Raw genomic sequence first — 18,187 nt, 5'->3', positions numbered from 1 at the left:
ATGTCATAATAGATCCGAACACTTGCCTCGGATTGACTTTAATATATAATTGCTCCAGTGAATAACTAAAAAAAAAGAAGGGTGGTAGTATAGTAAAGAAAAGAACTAATCACAATATCTATCTTTCAAAATCTATCTTTCAAAATCTATCTTTCAAAGATTCACTAAAAAAAAAGACAGTTGGCGGGTCTCTTTGTATGTCTTGTCCGGAAAGAGGAGGAGTTAATGATTATTCGTTCGCCGGAACCAGAAGTAAAAATTGTTGTGGATAGGGATCCTGTAAAAACATCTTTTGAGGAATGGGCGAGACCCGGCCATTTCTCAAGAACACTAGCTAAGGGCCCTGATACTACCACTTGGATCTGGAACCTACATGCTGATGCTCACGATTTCGATAGTCATACTGGTGATTTGGAGGAGATTTCTAGAAAAGTTTTTAGTGCTCATTTCGGGCAACTTTCCATTATCTTTCTTTGGTTGAGTGGCATGTACTTTCATGGTGCCCGTTTTTCCAATTATGAAGCATGGCTAAGTGATCCTACTCACATTGGACCCAGTGCTCAGGTAGTTTGGCCTATAGTAGGGCAAGAAATATTGAATGGTGATGTAGGTGGGGGTTTCCGAGGAATCCAAATAACCTCTGGTTTTTTTCAGCTTTGGCGAGCATCTGGAATAACTAGTGAATTACAACTCTATTGTACTGCAATTGGTGCATTGGTTTTTGCAGCGTTAATGCTTTTTGCTGGTTGGTTCCATTATCACAAAGCCGCTCCCAAATTGGCCTGGTTCCAAGATGTAGAATCCATGTTGAATCACCACTTAGCGGGATTATTAGGACTTGGGTCTCTTTCTTGGGCGGGACACCAAATTCATGTATCTTTACCAATTAACCAATTTCTTGACGCTGGGGTGGATCCTAAAGAGATACCACTTCCTCATGAATTTATCTTGAATCGGGACCTTTTGGCTCAACTTTATCCTAGTTTTGCCGAAGGAGCAACCCCTTTTTTCACTTTAAATTGGTCCAAATACGCAGAATTTCTGACTTTTCGTGGAGGACTAGATCCAGTAACCGGTGGTCTCTGGCTGACCGATATTGCACACCATCATTTAGCTATTGCTATTCTTTTCCTAATCGCAGGTCATATGTATAGGACCAACTGGGGTATTGGCCATGGACTTAAAGATATTTTGGAGGCTCACAAGGGCCCATTTACAGGACAAGGCCATAAGGGTCTTTATGAAATCTTAACAACGTCATGGCATGCTCAATTATCTCTTAACCTAGCTATGCTAGGCTCTACAACCATTGTTGTAGCTCATCATATGTATTCTATGCCTCCCTATCCATACCTAGCTACTGACTATGGTACACAACTTTCCTTGTTCACACACCACATGTGGATTGGCGGATTTCTAATAGTCGGTGCTGCTGCACATGCAGCAATTTTTATGGTAAGAGACTATGATCCAACTACTCGATACAACGATCTATTAGATCGCGTCCTTAGACACCGCGATGCAATCATATCCCACCTTAACTGGGTATGTATATTTCTAGGTTTTCACAGTTTTGGCTTGTACATTCATAATGATACCATGAGTGCTTTAGGCCGTCCACAAGATATGTTTTCGGATACCGCCATACAATTACAACCTATCTTTGCTCAATGGGTACAAAATATCCATGCTACTGCGCCTGGCGTAACAGCTCCTGGTGCAACAACAAGTACTAGCTTAACGTGGGGAGGCGGCGAGTTAGTAGCAGTAGGTGGCAAAGTGGCTTTGTTACCGATTCCATTAGGAACCGCAGATTTTTTAGTCCATCACATTCATGCATTTACCATACATGTGACTGTATTAATACTTTTGAAAGGTGTTTTATTTGCTCGGAGTTCCCGTTTGATACCCGATAAAGCAAATCTAGGTTTTCGCTTTCCTTGCGATGGGCCTGGCCGAGGGGGAACATGTCAAGTATCTGCTTGGGATCATGTTTTCTTAGGTTTATTCTGGATGTACAATGCAATTTCGGTAGTCATTTTCCATTTCAGTTGGAAAATGCAGTCGGATGTTTGGGGTACCATAAGTGATCAAGGGGTGGTAACTCATATTACAGGGGGAAACTTTGCACAGAGTTCCATTACGATTAATGGGTGGCTTCGAGATTTCTTGTGGGCACAGGCATCGCAAGTCATTCAGTCTTATGGTTCTTCATTATCTGCATATGGTCTTTTTTTCTTAGGTGCTCATTTTGTCTGGGCCTTCAGTTTAATGTTTTTATTCAGCGGCCGTGGTTATTGGCAAGAACTCATTGAATCTATCGTTTGGGCTCATAACAAATTAAAAGTTGCTCCTGCTACTCAGCCTAGAGCCTTGAGCATTATACAAGGACGTGCTGTAGGAGTAACCCATTACCTTCTGGGTGGAATTGCCACGACATGGGCATTCTTCTTAGCGAGAATTATTGCAGTAGGATAGTGGCTAGGAGGATTTGAAAGGCATTATGGAATTAAGATTTCCCAGGTTTAGCCAAGGCTTAGCTCAGGACCCCACTACTCGTCGTATTTGGTTTGGTATTGCTACCGCACATGATTTCGAAAGTCATGATGATATTACTGAAGAACGTCTTTATCAGAACATTTTTGCTTCTCACTTTGGGCAATTAGCAATAATCTTTCTATGGACGTCCGGAAATCTGTTTCATGTAGCTTGGCAAGGAAATTTTGAATCATGGATACAGGATCCTTTACACGTAAGACCTATTGCTCATGCGATTTGGGATCCTCATTTTGGTCAACCCGCTGTGGAAGCCTTTACTCGAGGAGGTGCTGCTGGTCCAGTGAATATTGCTTATTCTGGGGTTTATCAGTGGTGGTATACAATAGGATTACGCACCAATGAAGATCTTTATACTGGAGCTCTTTTTCTATTATTTCTTTCTACGCTGTCCTTAATAGCGAGTTGGTTACATCTACAACCCAAATGGAAACCAAGCCTTTCGTGGTTCAAAAACGCGGAATCTCGTCTCAATCATCATTTGTCAGGACTTTTCGGGGTAAGTTCTTTGGCTTGGACAGGACATTTAGTTCATGTTGCTATTCCCGCATCCAGGGGGGAGTACGTTCGATGGAATAATTTCTTAGATGTATTACCCTATCCCCAGGGGTTGGGACCCCTTTTGACGGGTCAGTGGAATCTTTATGCCCAAAACCCTGATTCGAGTAATCATTTATTTGGTACCGCTCAAGGAGCGGGAACTGCCATTCTAACTCTTCTTGGGGGATTCCATCCACAAACACAAAGTTTGTGGCTGACTGATATGGCTCACCATCATTTAGCTATTGCATTTATTTTTCTCATTGCCGGTCACATGTATCGAACTAACTTCGGAATTGGGCACAGTATTAAAGATCTTTTAGAAGCGCATACTCCTCCGGGGGGTCGATTAGGGCGTGGGCATAAGGGCCTTTATGACACAATCAACAATTCGATTCATTTTCAGTTAGGTCTTGCTCTAGCTTCTTTAGGGGTTATTACTTCCTTAGTAGCTCAACATATGTACTCTTTACCTCCTTATGCATTCATAGCACAAGACTTTACTACTCAAGCTGCTTTATATACTCATCACCAATATATTGCGGGGTTCATCATGACAGGGGCTTTTGCTCATGGAGCTATTTTTTTCATTAGGGATTACAATCCGGAACAGAATGAGGATAATGTATTGGCAAGAATGTTAGACCATAAAGAAGCTATCATATCTCATTTAAGTTGGGCTAGCCTCTTTCTAGGATTCCATACCTTGGGCCTTTATGTTCATAACGACGTCATGCTTGCTTTTGGTACTCCAGAAAAGCAAATCTTGATCGAACCTATATTTGCCCAATGGATACAATCTGCTCATGGCAAGACGACATATGGGTTCGATATACTCTTATCTTCAACGAATGGCCCCGCTTTCAATGCGGGTCGAAGCCTATGGTTGCCCGGATGGTTGAATGCTGTTAATGAGAATAGTAATTCGCTTTTCTTAACAATAGGACCTGGGGATTTCTTGGTTCATCATGCTATTGCTCTAGGTTTGCATACAACTACATTGATTTTAGTAAAGGGCGCTTTAGACGCACGCGGTTCCAAATTAATGCCGGATAAAAAGGATTTTGGGTATAGTTTTCCTTGTGACGGCCCAGGGCGCGGCGGTACTTGTGATATTTCTGCTTGGGACGCATTTTATTTGGCAGTTTTCTGGATGTTAAATACCATTGGGTGGGTTACTTTTTATTGGCATTGGAAACATATCACATTATGGCAGGGCAACGTTTCACAATTTAATGAATCCTCCACTTATTTGATGGGATGGTTAAGAGATTACCTATGGTTAAACTCTTCACAACTTATCAATGGATATAATCCTTTTGGGATGAATAGTTTATCGGTATGGGCTTGGATGTTCTTATTTGGACATCTTGTTTGGGCTACTGGATTTATGTTCTTAATTTCTTGGCGGGGGTATTGGCAGGAATTAATTGAGACTTTAGCATGGGCTCATGAACGCACACCTTTAGCTAATTTAATTCGCTGGAGAGATAAGCCTGTGGCTCTTTCCATTGTGCAAGCAAGATTGGTTGGATTAGCTCACTTTTCCGTGGGTTATATATTCACTTATGCAGCTTTCTTGATTGCCTCAACATCAGGCAAGTTTGGTTAATTTAGTTTGTTTTTTTGTACTGTATCAGCACCTAGTTCATTACTCTTGATAGAGAGGGAGGATCCGCCTTCTTAAATTTCTTTTTCTATTTATTTTTCCATCTAGGATTAGAACCGTATACTTGATAATAATAGCAACGGCACATTATGGCAAAAAAGAGTTTGATTCAGAGGGAGAAGAAGCGGCAGAAATTAGAACAGAAATATCATTTGATTCGTCAATCTTTAAAAAAAAAGATAAGAAGCAAAGTTTCTCCCTTGAGTTTGAGTGAAAAAACGAAAATGCGAGAAAAATTGCAATCCCTACCGCGTAATAGTGCACCTACACGCCTTCATCGACGTTGTTTTTTGACCGGAAGACCTAGAGCTAACTATCGACATTTTGGGCTATCCGGACACGTACTTCGAGAAATGGTTTATGAATGTTTATTACCGGGTGCAACAAGATCCAGTTGGTAAGGATAAAATACCCTTTCGTATTTGTATGGATTTCTGGAATTGATAATCATAGAGGAGCCCTCTTTACCATTCTGTATAAATGGACTATTCTATTTGTATAGATATGGTAGAGGGACGTATCGAACCCTCTTTTATCCACTAGTTACCCCTCTTTAGTTTAAGAGTATAGAGCAGTTTGGTAGCTCATAAGTCTCATAACCTTGGGGTTGCGGGTTCGATTCCCACTACCGGCCCCATACTCCTTCTTTAATGATATATGCATGATATATACATCATCCATTTGTATCTGGATTTTTTGATTTCCTAAAAGAGTTTTGGTCTAACAGTTTTTTCTCGGAAGAAGACAACAAATAAAAGAAAGAATAAAAGAAAGAATAAAATACGAAAGAAAAGCGTCCATTGTCTAATGGATAGGACAGAGGTCTTCTAAACCTTTGGTATAGGTTCAAATCCTATTGGACGCAATCTTATTTCTATCTATTCTTTAAATAACTATACTAAACTAAAAACAAAGAAAACTTTTTTGCATGATTCAAATAACAAGAGTAGACATGCAAAATAACAAGAGTAGATATGCCAAATTTATTTGTTACTGAAGGGAAAACCGTTCCAGCTGTTCCTGAATAGCTTCCTTCAAAAGGATTTCCGCTTGCTCGGTGAATGTCTTGCTAGAAGATATAATTTCTTGGAATTGAGGTTTAGTATCTTTTAGGTGTTTACGTAACTCATCCAGAAATTTATTTACCTGTTCGATTTCTAACGAATCAAGATATCCTCTTGTTCCGGTATAAATAGTAGCTATCTGCTCTTCCACTGGGAGAGGATTTGCCTGGGATTGTTTAAGCAATTCCCTTAATCGTCGACCCCTTGCCAATTGATTCTGACTTGTTTTATCGAGAGCAGAGGCGAATTGTGCAAAGGCTTGTAACTCTGCGAATTGAGCTAGTTCCAATTTTGATTTGCCAGCTACTTGTTTCATGGCTTTAATTTGAGCCGCGGATCCTACTCTGGAAACAGAAATACCCACATTAATAGCGGGTCGAATTCCGGCATTGAATAGATCCGCCGATAAGAATATTTGTCCATCTGTAATGGAGATTACATTAGTAGGAATATAGGCGGAAACGTCTCCAGATTGAGTCTCAACTATTGGTAAAGCGGTCATACTTCCTTCGCCTAAAAGAGAATTTAATTTAGCGGCTCTTTCTAAAAGGCGTGAATGCAAATAAAAAACATCCCCTGGATAAGCCTCACGGCCGGGAGGTCTTCTTAATAGAAGGGACATTTGGCGATAAGCTTGTGCCTGTTTGGAGAGATCATCATAAATTATTAAAGTATGCCGTTCGCGGTACATAAAATACTCAGCCAGGGCTGCTCCCGTATAAGGAGCGAGGTATTGTAATGTAGCAGGTGAATCCGCCATTTCAGCTACTACAATAGTGTATTCCATGGCCCCCTCCTCATGGAAAGTAGTTACTACTTGAGCTACGGAGGATGCTCTTTGACCGATAGCTACATAAACACATATTACACCTTGCCCTTTTTGATTGAGAATTGTATCTGTAGCTACTGCTGTTTTGCCAGTCTGTCTGTCCCCAATAATTAACTCTCGCTGACCGCGCCCTATAGGAATCATCGAATCGATAGCAATAAGCCCTGTTTGAAGAGGTTCGTATACGGAACGCCTGGAAATTATACTTGGAGCAGGAGATTCAATTAAGCGAGATTCGGAAGCTATAATTTCGCCTTTCCCATCAATAGGTTTAGCCAGAGCATTTACAACACGACCCAAGTAAGCCTCACTCACGGGTATCTGAGCAATTCTTCCTGTTGCTTTTACAAAACTGCCCTCTTGTATCATCAACCCATCGCCCATTAATACAATCCCAACATTTTTGGATTCCAAATTCAGAGCAATACCCCTAGTACCTTCTGCAAATTGGACTAATTCACCCGACATTATTTCACCAAGACCTATAATACGAGCAATCCCATCCCCCACTTGAACTACGCGACCTATATTCTCAATCCCTACTTTCCTATTATATTGTTCAATACGTTCGCGGAGAATTTTATGAATTTCGTCGACTCGAAGGGTTGCCATTAGTGTTTCTTGACTCTTTTTTCGAAAGCAAGGGGAAAAATAATGCCTAAATTCTAAACGAAAGTAGAAGTTCAAGGCCTAATTAATTTAATTATCTCTTCCATTCCAGGGACCCGAGAATGCCAATATTAGCACGAATCGTACGGAAATGTAACTCGGTATTCAAACAACTATTCAGAGTTCCTAGAGCTCCTTGTACGGCCTGTTGGAAAACCCGCTGTCGGACCTGATTCATTGCCCTTTGTTTTTCAAAATAAAGGGTTTCGTTTTTAGACTTTTCTAATTGTTCCAAACTAATAGAAGTAGCATTAATCAAATTTGCTTTTTCTCGTTCTATCTCAGAGTATCCATTCATTCGATACTCATCCGCTTCTAGTTCGACTTTCTGTAATCGAATCCGAGCTTTTTCGAGTTGCTCAATGGTCCCTCTACGCAATTCTTCTGAATTTCGAATAGTACTCAAGATCCTCTGTTTTCGATTATCTAATAAATCTTTTAATGAAAGTAGATTATTTTGTAAGTTTACAACTTTTATGATCTCTTCCCGAACCAAACATGAATCTTTCGATTCATTTGGCTCTCACGCTCCTTTTTTTCTTTTTTTGCTATAGCAATTTCCATATCTTTTTTTAAGTATAAGTAATGAGCCTATCCTCTATCTTATTTTTTATGTTTATATTTCAATATACCGAAACCTATATAAGACTAGATAAATATTAAGAGGACTCTTCCGCCTAGATAAAAATATATCATGGTCAGCAAAGTTGTTTCTTTATTTATATTTGCCCTTTAGTTAATAATTTCAATTTCATTAAGAAAAACTAACTAAATAAATGGAAAATGAAAATTAATAGAATTCTTTTTTTTTTTTCTTCAAATCCAAAAAATTTCTCTTTTTTATACATAGGTCGTCGATTCGGCATTGGTTAAAAAAGGGCAGGGTGCCCCTTCTTTTTTTTTCTAGTAAATAGTTCAAACCATTTTATCGATATGAGTGTTCTATATCAGATAAATTTTACATTAGCTATTTCCCGTTTAAATTCGGTACTAATACTAATATAGTTGTAGAAAGAGTACCTCTTTTTGCCTGGACTTCAAGCAGTTTAGCTTTAACCGTGTTAATGGTCTCACATTCTTGGTTTATAGAGAATCAAAATTGATTTACCAATGAGTCGCGAAATGCTATGGTTCTTCCATATGATTTCTGAATTTATTCAGAAGTAATTCGTCGAGATCGTGCACCCTTTTCTTATTTATCCGAAAAATACTAAAAAATATTCTAAAGTGCAGCCGGATAGATCCAATCTATTCTTGAAATAGACAACTCGCACACACTCCCTTTCCAAAAAAAATCAAAACACCAACCACTACAGTTAGATTTATTAGATTTGTTGCTAAAATATCGGTATTAAGCCCGAAACTGCCAGCGGATGGCCAGTGAGCTAAAAAAACGAAAGAATGGGTTACATTTTTCATATGCTCTCCTCTTATAGATAGGACGAACAAAGAACAAAGTTTTTCGATCACTTACTTCGCTCGCCCTTTTTTGATCGGTTTTTTTAATGCAAATAGATTCAATCTAGTAATTTCTTTTAGATTAAGTCTTAGGTCTTGTTTGACCGGTGAAAGGCTTCCTTTGTTGAAATGTTCCGTTCCCAAAATTCCTAAAATAAAAGGAAAAAACTTTCCACTTTCCTAAACTAAGGACGGGAAATAAGAAGGCGAGCATATCTTCTAAATTAATCATACTCAACTCAGCCCTTCCTAGAATGCGGTATTATCTGTCCCGATAAATAGATAATTCCAGGAGTAATAAATAGGAGTAAATTAAATAAAGTATTGATATAATTGGAATTGCGGAAGCAAATACCAATTTACTAAAAAAAGAAAAAAGTATCTAATCGAAATCGAAAGAACTTTTTTTTTTAGGATTAAACAAAAGGGTTCGCAAATAAAAGCGCTAGTGCCACAACTAGTCCATAAATTGTTAAAGCTTCCATAAAAGCTAGACTAAGCAATAAAGTACCTCGTATTTTACCTTCTGCTTCTGGCTGTCTCGCAATACCTTCTACAGCTTGTCCTGCAGCAGTACCTTGACCAACTCCAGGTCCAATAGAAGCAAGCCCTACGGCCAATCCAGCAGCAATAACAGAAGCAGCAGCAATTAGTGGATTCATGGTGAGTAGTTCCTCGTGTCAAAAAAAAAGAAATGGTTAAGGATACAATCAACCAAAAAATTCTTACTTCTAAGCTCTATTGGGGAGAAGTAAAGTAACTAAAAAGTACAAATTGAAATCAAATTGAAATGTGAATTGTCCGAACTACATAGAAGGGAATTCTATATCCATATATCGGATTAGATAATGAATCTAACCTAGGAATATATAATATAATATCAATATCCTATATACATTTGTTTCTTCTATTTTGTTTGCATATTTTCTCATTTTCTATTGAATCGGATTCTAAAATCATTGCTTAAAGTGGAAACCCGCATAAAAGAGGACTCCACTTATAGATATTAAGGATATTTATTATAGTATAGATCTAGCCTGACTCCACCCTCCTTAATGCATATATACTTTGAAAATTCCATAATATAGTCTATTCTATTCTCTCTCCTACAACTCTAGGCTATATATTCATACGCATTTCTAACTATTGCAACCAAGCAGATTATCTGGAACCATGCATGAATTGAGCTAAGCTGAAAAAAAAAATACTATATTCCAAAACTAGTCAATTCAATGATGACCCTCCATGGATTCACCTATATAGGCTGCGGCTAATGTTGCAAAAATAAGAGCTTGAATACCGCTTGTAAATAATCCAAGAAACATGACCGGTATAGGGATTACTAAGGGGACTAAAGAAACAAGAACAACAACGACTAATTCATCCGCCAATATATTCCCGAAAAGTCGAAAGCTAAGCGATAATGGTTTTGTGAAATCTTCTAGGATGTTAATTGGTAAAAGGATTGGGGTTGGTTTAATATATTTCTCGAAATAGCTCAATCCTTTTTTGCTAAGACCAGCATAAAAATATGCCGCTGACGTGAGTAAAGCTAAAGCAACAGTAGTATTTATATCATTCGTGGGCGCTGCTAATTCCCCATGGGGTAACTCTATAATTTTCCAAGGTAAAAGAGCACCCGACCAATTTGAAACAAAAATAAAAAGGAACATAGTTCCAATAAAGGGAACCCAGGGACCATATTCTTCTCCAATCTGAGTTTTGCTCAAGTCTCGAATAAACTCAAGGACATATTCAAAAAAATTCTGCCCGTCGGTCGGGATGGTTTGTGGATTCCGAACAGCTATGACAACTGAACCTAGCAAGATAGTAATTACGACCCAAGAAGTGATGAGTACCTGGGCATGAATTTGAAAACCTCCTATTTGCCAATAGAAGTGTTGGCCTACTTCTACACCCGATATATCGTATAACCCCTTGAGTGTTTTAATGGAACAAGGTATAATATTCATATTGTCCTCTGATAAAAATTGAACTTCAAAAAAGGAATTCTTTTGATTCAACCATCTCTTTCTCAACTCAGCAACTTGAACTATTAATTTGATATTTAGGATACCAAGAAAGCACATCAGATCATAATATATATCAATACCCTCTAATATATATCAATATTCCCCTTCTTTTTTCTATGCAAAACAAATTCTATGCAAAAAAAGATATAGTAAGTCATTCCATAAATCTACGCAGTTGTCCAAGAATTCACTATATATTCTTAATCAACGATTTCTTATATAGAGAGAACGGCCCTCACAAATTGAAAATACTAATTTGTTAAGAATCAATCGAATTGAAGTCATAGTGTCATCGTTGGCTGGAATCGATATATTCGCGAGATCCGGGTCACAATTTGTATCGACTAAAGAAATAGTAGGAATTCCCAAAATGGCACATTCCCGAAGAGCTATATACTCTTTTTGCTGATCAAGGACGATCACAATGTCTGGCAATCTCGTCATATATTTGATCCCGCCGAGATACCTTTGTAAGGTAGATAATTTTCTCTTCAAGATTGCCACATCTCTTTTTGGGAGATGGTGGAATTTTCCCATTTTTTCTTCCGCTCTTAAGTCTCTAAATTGAGAAAGTCTAGTTTTCGTAATCGACCAATTCGTTAACATACCACTGAACCACTTTTTATTAACATAATGACAACGAGCCCTTATTGCAGCTGATGCTACTAAATCTGTTGCTCTTTTTTTGGTACCAACAATTAAGAAACTTTTTCCCTGACTTGCTGCATCAAAAACTAAATCACAAGCTTCTGATAAAAAACGGGCCGTTCTAGCGAGATTTATAATATGAGTACCTTTACGCTTTGCCGAAATGTAAGGGGCCATTTTAGGATTCCATTTCTTAATACCATGACCAAAATGAACTCCTGCTTCTATCATCTCTTTCAAATTAATGTTCCAATATCTTCTTGTCATTTTTTCCACACTTCCTTTTTTTTTCATCCTAACATTCCATTACGGAATTTATTTCTTTTTGAAGATTAAGAAAGATCCGAAATAGCTTGAAATAAATAAAATAATAATTGTTCTGAGAGAACCTTGTACTAAGAGTTGGCCATTGATACATTGATACATGGTATAAACAAAACCTTAATTTAATGAATTAACTGACTTGTTTTACTTATTAAAATAAAAATCTTAAAAATCTAAAATTTAACCTGTTAGTGTTCTAAGTTCAAAAGTCTAGTAAAGTAAAAAATATGTTTTATGTATCCTTAGGGTTAAATGTTAAATGGGGGTTTTTATGTCTCATAAAAATTGTTTGTTACGTCAGAATCTGAAGAAACTAATTCTGTATGGAGAAACAAAAAATCTCTCATTTCCGACGCGAATAGATTTTTTTTTTTTATTTCGAAATAAAGGTTCTTGTCTTGTGGGGAACGATGCACAAATTTTTGGAATCCGGTACCAACAGGTATAATCCCCCCCAGAACTACGTTTTCTTTCAAGCCTTTCAACCAATCAATGCGACCTCGTAGGGCAGCTTTTGCTAAAACTCGAGCAGTTTCTTGAAAACTTGCTTCAGATATGAAACTTTGGGTATTCAGGGAAGCCCTTGTTATTCCCAATAAGATTGCCCGATAATAGATCGATTCATCCAAAGCTCGCCCTGCTCGTTCCGCTCGCAATAGTCCGATTAATTCCCCAGGCGAAAAAACATTAGACATTCCATCTTCGGAAACCCGCACTTTTGATGTTACTTGGCGTATAATAATCTCTATATGTCTATTATGGATCTGTACCCCTTGGGATCGATAAACCTTTTGGATTTTATTAACCAAAGAAATACGACTTTGGGCTATGGTTAGCTCAGCTCCAATCAAGAATCCCCAAGGGACCCCAAGAATTCTTGGTATACGCTCATTCCAATCCTCAATTCTCCTTTCGAGATTGGGGGATAATGAATCAATTGAACGCGCTTCAAAGATTTGTTCCACTTTTGGAAGACCTTGCGTTATGTCACTAGATCTCGATTTTTCATATATAAACGTAACTAACCTATCTCCCTTGTAAAGGATTTCTCCATAATGACCATTAACAGTTGCTCCTGTAGTGGCCAAATAAGGTTTAGCTGCTCTTATAACAAAGGAATCCATATTTACACTGAAAATTTGACCAGATTTTTTTATGTGCGATTTAAATAGACATACATTTTCACAAATAAATTGTCCAAGGTGAATTATTGCCAATGTCTCTTCCCAAGAATCATGATGGACAAAGTGACAATTCAAAAGGAATGGATCCAACATTATGTTACTATCGAAATTGGAAATCCTTTTATTTTCATCTATTAAAGAGTATTTAAGTTCTTGAAGTACTTGGAAGGTTTGTTTCAAATTGTCAACGAACAAATATTTTTTTAGCAGGATTTTATTATGCGTTAGTAAATAGTAAGATGAAGAAAAATGCGATATACTAGCTACAATAGCCCCTAAGGGCCCAAAAATTTCTAGAATAGGAATTCTAGGATTCCATTCTTTTATCGCATTGGGATGTTTTGAATTCTTGAATAAACCAATTCGAGAACAGTTGGATGCCGACAAAATCATCAAAGATTGGTATTCTTTATTTCGATTCAACAAAGTGCCAATAGCTTCTTGATGTTGGCTAAGTGATTCAATCTTCGCCTTGGAATAAAAAGAATTGCTATTGGCGCGATCTAACCTATTATGGGGAGTCGGTCCTCCACTTGTCCTATCATACCTTTTTCGTGTATACGAAATAGTGGACTTGACTAACTCAATTCTTAGGAAATCGCGAATAAGATCATTTGCTCTTACCTCAACAAGGGAAGCACCAGCCTTTTCTTTTTCTTCTTGTTCCCAATTCACTACTAAGCAAGTTCTAACAAATTGACTATTTGTGTGATAAATTCTTTGAGTTAACTTGCTATTTTCATGATAAATAAAATTGACAAGTCGAATTTGGAGATTATTTTCTTCTTGCAAGAGATCCTGCGGGAAAAGTGTTGCTAAATTTCTTCCTTCGTCCATTTCATATGCCACTGTAGGGCGAACGGAAACAAAATACTTTTCCTTGCTCTTGAGAATTTTTTTCCGTTGAACATAGACCCAATTTTTCTTTTTTTTTGATTCCTTAGAATCTTTTTTTTGTCTTTCTGGCGGTATCAAACACCCACCTAATATCTTATCTGCCTCTTCAGGAAAATGAATATCTCCGGAAAATATTTTGAGTTCCGTATGGCTTTTTTTTCTCTTCACTCGGACCAGTCCGCCTAGTCCACTTCTTGTATTTTTTGTGAGTTGTGTATCCACTCCAATAATACTATTGTCAAGTATCTTTAGGGATGAAGATCTCGGCAAGATATGAAGTTCTTGAAGAATGAAAAAAAACCGATCTACTTCTTTTTGGTATTTTAGACTAAATTCTTTTGTTCCTCGATGCTCAATCAAACCCTCTTTTTTTAAGATGGAATCTTCCTCTGGGCTCTCGTATTCGTCCTCTGAGTCTTCTTCTGAGTCTTCCTCTAAAGTACCATATTTTTCCTCGCCGCTTTCCCCGGGGCTGCCATATTCGTCTTCTGAGTCTTCTTCTAAAGTTCCATATTCGTCCTCTTGGGTCCTATATTTGCTCTCTGGGTTCCCATATTCCTCTTCTGAGTCTTTCTCTAAAGTCCTATATTCGTTCTCTGGGTTCCCATATTTGTTTTCTGGGCTCCCATATTCGTTTTCTAGGGTTTCATATTCGTATTCGTCTTCTAGGATTCCATATTTAGATTCTTCTAGGGTTTCATATTCGTCCTCTCGGGTCCTGTATTCGTGTTCTAGGGTCTCATATTCCTCTTCTGAGTCTTCCGCTCGAGTCCTATATTCTTCTTCTAGGGTCCTATATCTAAATTTAACAATTCCTGAACCCTTTTTATCTTTTCTGTATCGGGGATCGTCAAAATAAGCAAAAATAGTATTTCTACGTAAAACACCCATAAAGGGGATTTCAATCGAAATCCCAAAACAGGATATTAGTTCTTTCTCTTGTTCTTGATGATATTGTAATGGAATGACGAACCTATTTCTTCGCTTTTTCGCCAACAAATCTGAATTATCTTGAAAAATAGAAGGATAGATCAAATTCCAATGGCCATTGGACATGATTCGATCCGACGTTGAATAATCAAGAATTTCCCTATCTTTTTTACCATAAGTATTCATTTGATCTTGATCCTTGTGGAGTGAAAAAGACGCTATACTGGATCTGCACATACTTACGGATAATATCCATAAATGGCTTGTTTTTGGTAATCGACGAAGATTACCATATTGATATTCGGGCGCATGGTAAACATCAGTACTCCAGTGCATTTCGCCGTCTGATTCAGAATAAATATGCTTTTGTACCCTTTCTTTAAAATGTAAAGTGGACGTTCCGGCACGAATCTCCGCAATTACTTGTTCAGATTTTACATATTGATCATTTTGCACTAGAATCAAGCTTTTTGAGGGAATATTCACACTATATAGAATATCTTGACTCTGAATAGTTACATGCAAGTCTATATAACATAGAAAAGCAGGCTGTCCATGACGGGTACGTGTGGGGTGAACCAAATTCTCATTGAATTGGATTTTTCCATTCGAAGGGGATCGTACAAGGTCGGCAGTACCCCCTGTGAATACTCCGCCAGTATGAAAAGTTCTTAATGTTAGTTGAGTCCCTGGCTCCCCAATTGATTGACCCGCAATAATACCTACGGCTTCTCCCAATTCCACCAGATCACTATGAGTAGGACTCCGGCCATAGCATAATTGACAGATCCAAGAAGTGCTTCGGCAAGTAAAGGGGGTTCTAATATATATTGGTTGTGCTCGAAATGGTTGTGCTCGAAAGGCAGTTATGAATCGATTGACTAATCCAATTCCAATATCTTGATTTCGCGCGGCAATGCATCGTGAACCGATATATATATCGTCTGCTAATACACGACCAATTAGTGTTTGGACAAAAAGTTTTTCCGTCATCCCATTTTGAGGACTTACAGAAATACCTCGGATAGTACCACAATCTCTTCTACGCACAATAATATGTTGAACTACTTCAACAAGTCTACGTGTAAGATATCCAGCATCTGCTGTTCGTACAGCAGTATCTACAACCCCTTTGCGGGCTCCATAGCAGGAAATTATATATTCTGTCAAAGAAAGTCCCTCGCGTAAATTGCTTTGAATAGGTAAATCAATCATTTGTCCTTGAGGGTCCGACATTAATCCTCTCATACCTACTAATTGGTGTACTTGAGATGCATTTCCTCTGGCTCCTGAAAAAGACATTAGATAGACTGGATTAGAAGGATCCGTTATCCGAAAATTTGAATTCATTTCTTGTTTCAAATATTCACTTGTCGCATACCATATCTCAACAGATTGGCGTAATTTTTCTACCGCGTGTACAGCCCCATAATAATAGTGTTTCTCCAAAAGAAAACTCTGTTGTTCCGCGTCTTGGACTAACCATCCCTTAGAGGGTATTGTTAAAAGATCCTCGATTCCTAACGAAATCGATGTAGTAGTGGCTTGATAGAAGCCCAGAGTCTTTAGTTGATCCAGTATATGGGATGTATATCCCATTCCAAAATGATCTATTAATCTGCTAATAAGTCGTTTCATACCAGTTCCGTCTATCTCTTTATTATGAAAGACCAGATTGGCCCGTTCCGCCATACATAAGTACCCCCTTTTCGGCTGAGTAGGATTCGACAATTGCTGAGTAGGATTCGACAATGGGCCTGAGTCAGTGATTCGAAAATTTAATTAACTTAATTGCCTCAATCTCAATCTGGATTCGCGTGGCAAATAATGATGATACTAGGGAAATCGGAATGCCCCCCGAAAGCAAAGGGGAGGGGCATCGCCGAATCTAACTTTCTTGTTTAGGTAGTGTATGAATAGGCCTGACTAAATCCTTGTACGGCTTCCTCTATTTCTCTATAAAAAGAAATATGACCAAGAGTGGTTCGAATGTATATCGAACGAATTTCTTTTTTTCTATTTCCCATTATTAGATAGTGAGCATAAATCTCATGATAAGTCCCCAAAGATTCATATTGAATTTCAATCGGAACTTCTCTTGACCCAATGACGCGTTGATCCAGGTTCCATCGTAGCCACAAGGGACTATCTAAACTGATTAGTTTTTGTCTATAAGCTCCCAGTGCATCATAAGAACTAGAAAAATGGGGTTCTTTATCTTTCCTATACTTAGAATTATTATTATTGTAATTGACTTTTAAATTTGGATAGTTTCTGAAACTATTATATCTATTTGCACAAATACCTCGACGCTTTCCAATTGTTAATACATAAAGCCCGATAAGCATGTCTTGGGTTGGTACGCAAATAGGATCCCCAATAGCAGGAGATAAGAGATTCATATGAGAAAACATAAGTAAACGGGCTTCCGCCTGAGCTTCCAAGGATAAAGGTAGATGAACAGCCATTTGATCTCCATCAAAGTCTGCATTGAAACCCTTACACACTAATGGGTGTAAAGAAATAGTACGCCCCTCTACTAAAGTGGGTTGAAAGGCCTGTATGCCTAATCTATGCAGAGTAGGTGCTCTATTTAACAGTACAGGATGTCCCCGCATAACTTCTTGAAGTATTTCCCATACAATGGGTTCCTTTTCCCAAATTTTCCTTTTAGCAATCCTGACATTAGAAGTGGCGCGTTTCGTGATTAAATCGCGAATTACAAATAGCTGAAAAAGCTTTATTGCTATCTCTAGAGGTAATCCACATTGATGTAATGAAAGCGAAGGACCCACAACAATGACAGAACGCCCCCGAGTAATCGACCCGTTTCCCAAGCAGAGTCTCGCGAAACCTTCCCTCTTTACCTTCAATTACATCTGAAAGTGATTTGTATACTTTATTGTGACCATCCCTCGTCGGTTGCCCGCGGGACCCACTATCAAGAAGTGTATCCACGGCTTCTTGTACCAATTTTTCCTGGCACATTACTAAATCTGCTGGCGCTAATTCACTTCTTTTTAATAGATAGGCAAGATTGTTGTTCCGACGGATAACTCTCTTATAAAGTTCATTAATGTCTGAAGTCACTACTTTATCTCCAGACCTATAAACAATAGGTCTCAATTCGGGAGGAAGAACCGGTAATAAGCACAAAACCATCCATTCTGGTTCTACATTTGTTTGAATAAAATGTTTCGCCAATTGCATGCGTCTAATCAAAAAAACTTTTCTTATTCGTCTTTTTCTATCTTCCCACTCATCTCCACTATACCCCTCGTCTTCTAATTCCTTCCATTCGACCAAAGAATTCTCTATAATAATTCGCAAATCCAAATCTGCTAATTGTTCTCTAATAGCACCTGCTCCTGTCGCAATTTCCCGAT

At 38.2% G+C, this 18,187-nt stretch overlaps 5 protein-coding genes and 1 non-coding gene across 6 annotated transcripts; 3 read left to right on the top strand and 3 right to left on the bottom strand.

The window, feature by feature from the left end:
* The first annotated feature begins 28 nt into the window (after positions 1 to 28).
* Positions 29 to 2,478, top strand: LOC123421961 (photosystem I P700 chlorophyll a apoprotein A1). Its single transcript, XM_045107627.1, has one exon. The coding sequence runs from the start codon at positions 226 to 228 to the stop codon at positions 2,476 to 2,478; it is 2,253 nt and encodes a 750-aa protein (XP_044963562.1). The 5' UTR covers positions 29 to 225.
* LOC123421962 (photosystem I P700 chlorophyll a apoprotein A2) lies at positions 2,408 to 5,553 on the top strand. Its single transcript, XM_045107628.1, has one exon. The coding sequence runs from the start codon at positions 2,504 to 2,506 to the stop codon at positions 4,706 to 4,708; it is 2,205 nt and encodes a 734-aa protein (XP_044963563.1). The 5' UTR covers positions 2,408 to 2,503; the 3' UTR covers positions 4,709 to 5,553.
* A 5-nt stretch (positions 5,554 to 5,558) lies between these two features.
* On the top strand, positions 5,559 to 5,630 carry TRNAR-UCU. The gene has a single exon. It is a non-coding gene; the product is annotated as a tRNA-Arg (tRNA).
* Positions 5,631 to 5,649: 19 nt separating this feature from the next.
* LOC123421964 (ATP synthase subunit alpha, chloroplastic) lies at positions 5,650 to 7,373 on the bottom strand. The gene has a single exon (XM_045107629.1). The coding sequence runs from the start codon at positions 7,268 to 7,270 to the stop codon at positions 5,756 to 5,758; it is 1,515 nt and encodes a 504-aa protein (XP_044963564.1). The 5' UTR covers positions 7,271 to 7,373; the 3' UTR covers positions 5,650 to 5,755.
* A 2,327-nt stretch (positions 7,374 to 9,700) lies between these two features.
* Positions 9,701 to 11,270, bottom strand: LOC123421967 (ATP synthase subunit a, chloroplastic). Its single transcript, XM_045107632.1, has one exon. The coding sequence runs from the start codon at positions 10,873 to 10,875 to the stop codon at positions 10,015 to 10,017; it is 861 nt and encodes a 286-aa protein (XP_044963567.1). The 5' UTR covers positions 10,876 to 11,270; the 3' UTR covers positions 9,701 to 10,014.
* A 91-nt stretch (positions 11,271 to 11,361) lies between these two features.
* On the bottom strand, positions 11,362 to 16,509 carry LOC123421960 (DNA-directed RNA polymerase subunit beta''). Its single transcript, XM_045107626.1, has one exon. The coding sequence runs from the start codon at positions 16,491 to 16,493 to the stop codon at positions 12,060 to 12,062; it is 4,434 nt and encodes a 1,477-aa protein (XP_044963561.1). The 5' UTR covers positions 16,494 to 16,509; the 3' UTR covers positions 11,362 to 12,059.
* Between the last annotated feature and the right edge of the window lie 1,678 nt (positions 16,510 to 18,187).

The sequence above is a fragment of the Hordeum vulgare genome, unplaced genomic scaffold (genome assembly GCF_904849725.1).
Source record: "Hordeum vulgare subsp. vulgare unplaced genomic scaffold, MorexV3_pseudomolecules_assembly, whole genome shotgun sequence".
NCBI classification, from domain to species: Eukaryota; Viridiplantae; Streptophyta; class Magnoliopsida; order Poales; family Poaceae; genus Hordeum; species Hordeum vulgare.
Note: the sequence above shows the minus strand (reverse complement) of the source record. Positions and strands in the feature narration are given on the sequence as shown.

Coding starts and splice junctions, on each gene's coding strand:
- LOC123421962 (XM_045107628.1), top strand. CDS start 2,504: ATGGAATTAAGATTTCCCAGGTTTAGCCAAGGCTTAGCTCAGGACCCC.
- LOC123421964 (XM_045107629.1), bottom strand. CDS start 7,270: ATGGCAACCCTTCGAGTCGACGAAATTCATAAAATTCTCCGCGAACGT.
- LOC123421967 (XM_045107632.1), bottom strand. CDS start 10,875: ATGTGCTTTCTTGGTATCCTAAATATCAAATTAATAGTTCAAGTTGCT.
- LOC123421960 (XM_045107626.1), bottom strand. CDS start 16,493: ATGGCGGAACGGGCCAATCTGGTCTTTCATAATAAAGAGATAGACGGA.
- LOC123421961 (XM_045107627.1), top strand. CDS start 226: ATGATTATTCGTTCGCCGGAACCAGAAGTAAAAATTGTTGTGGATAGG.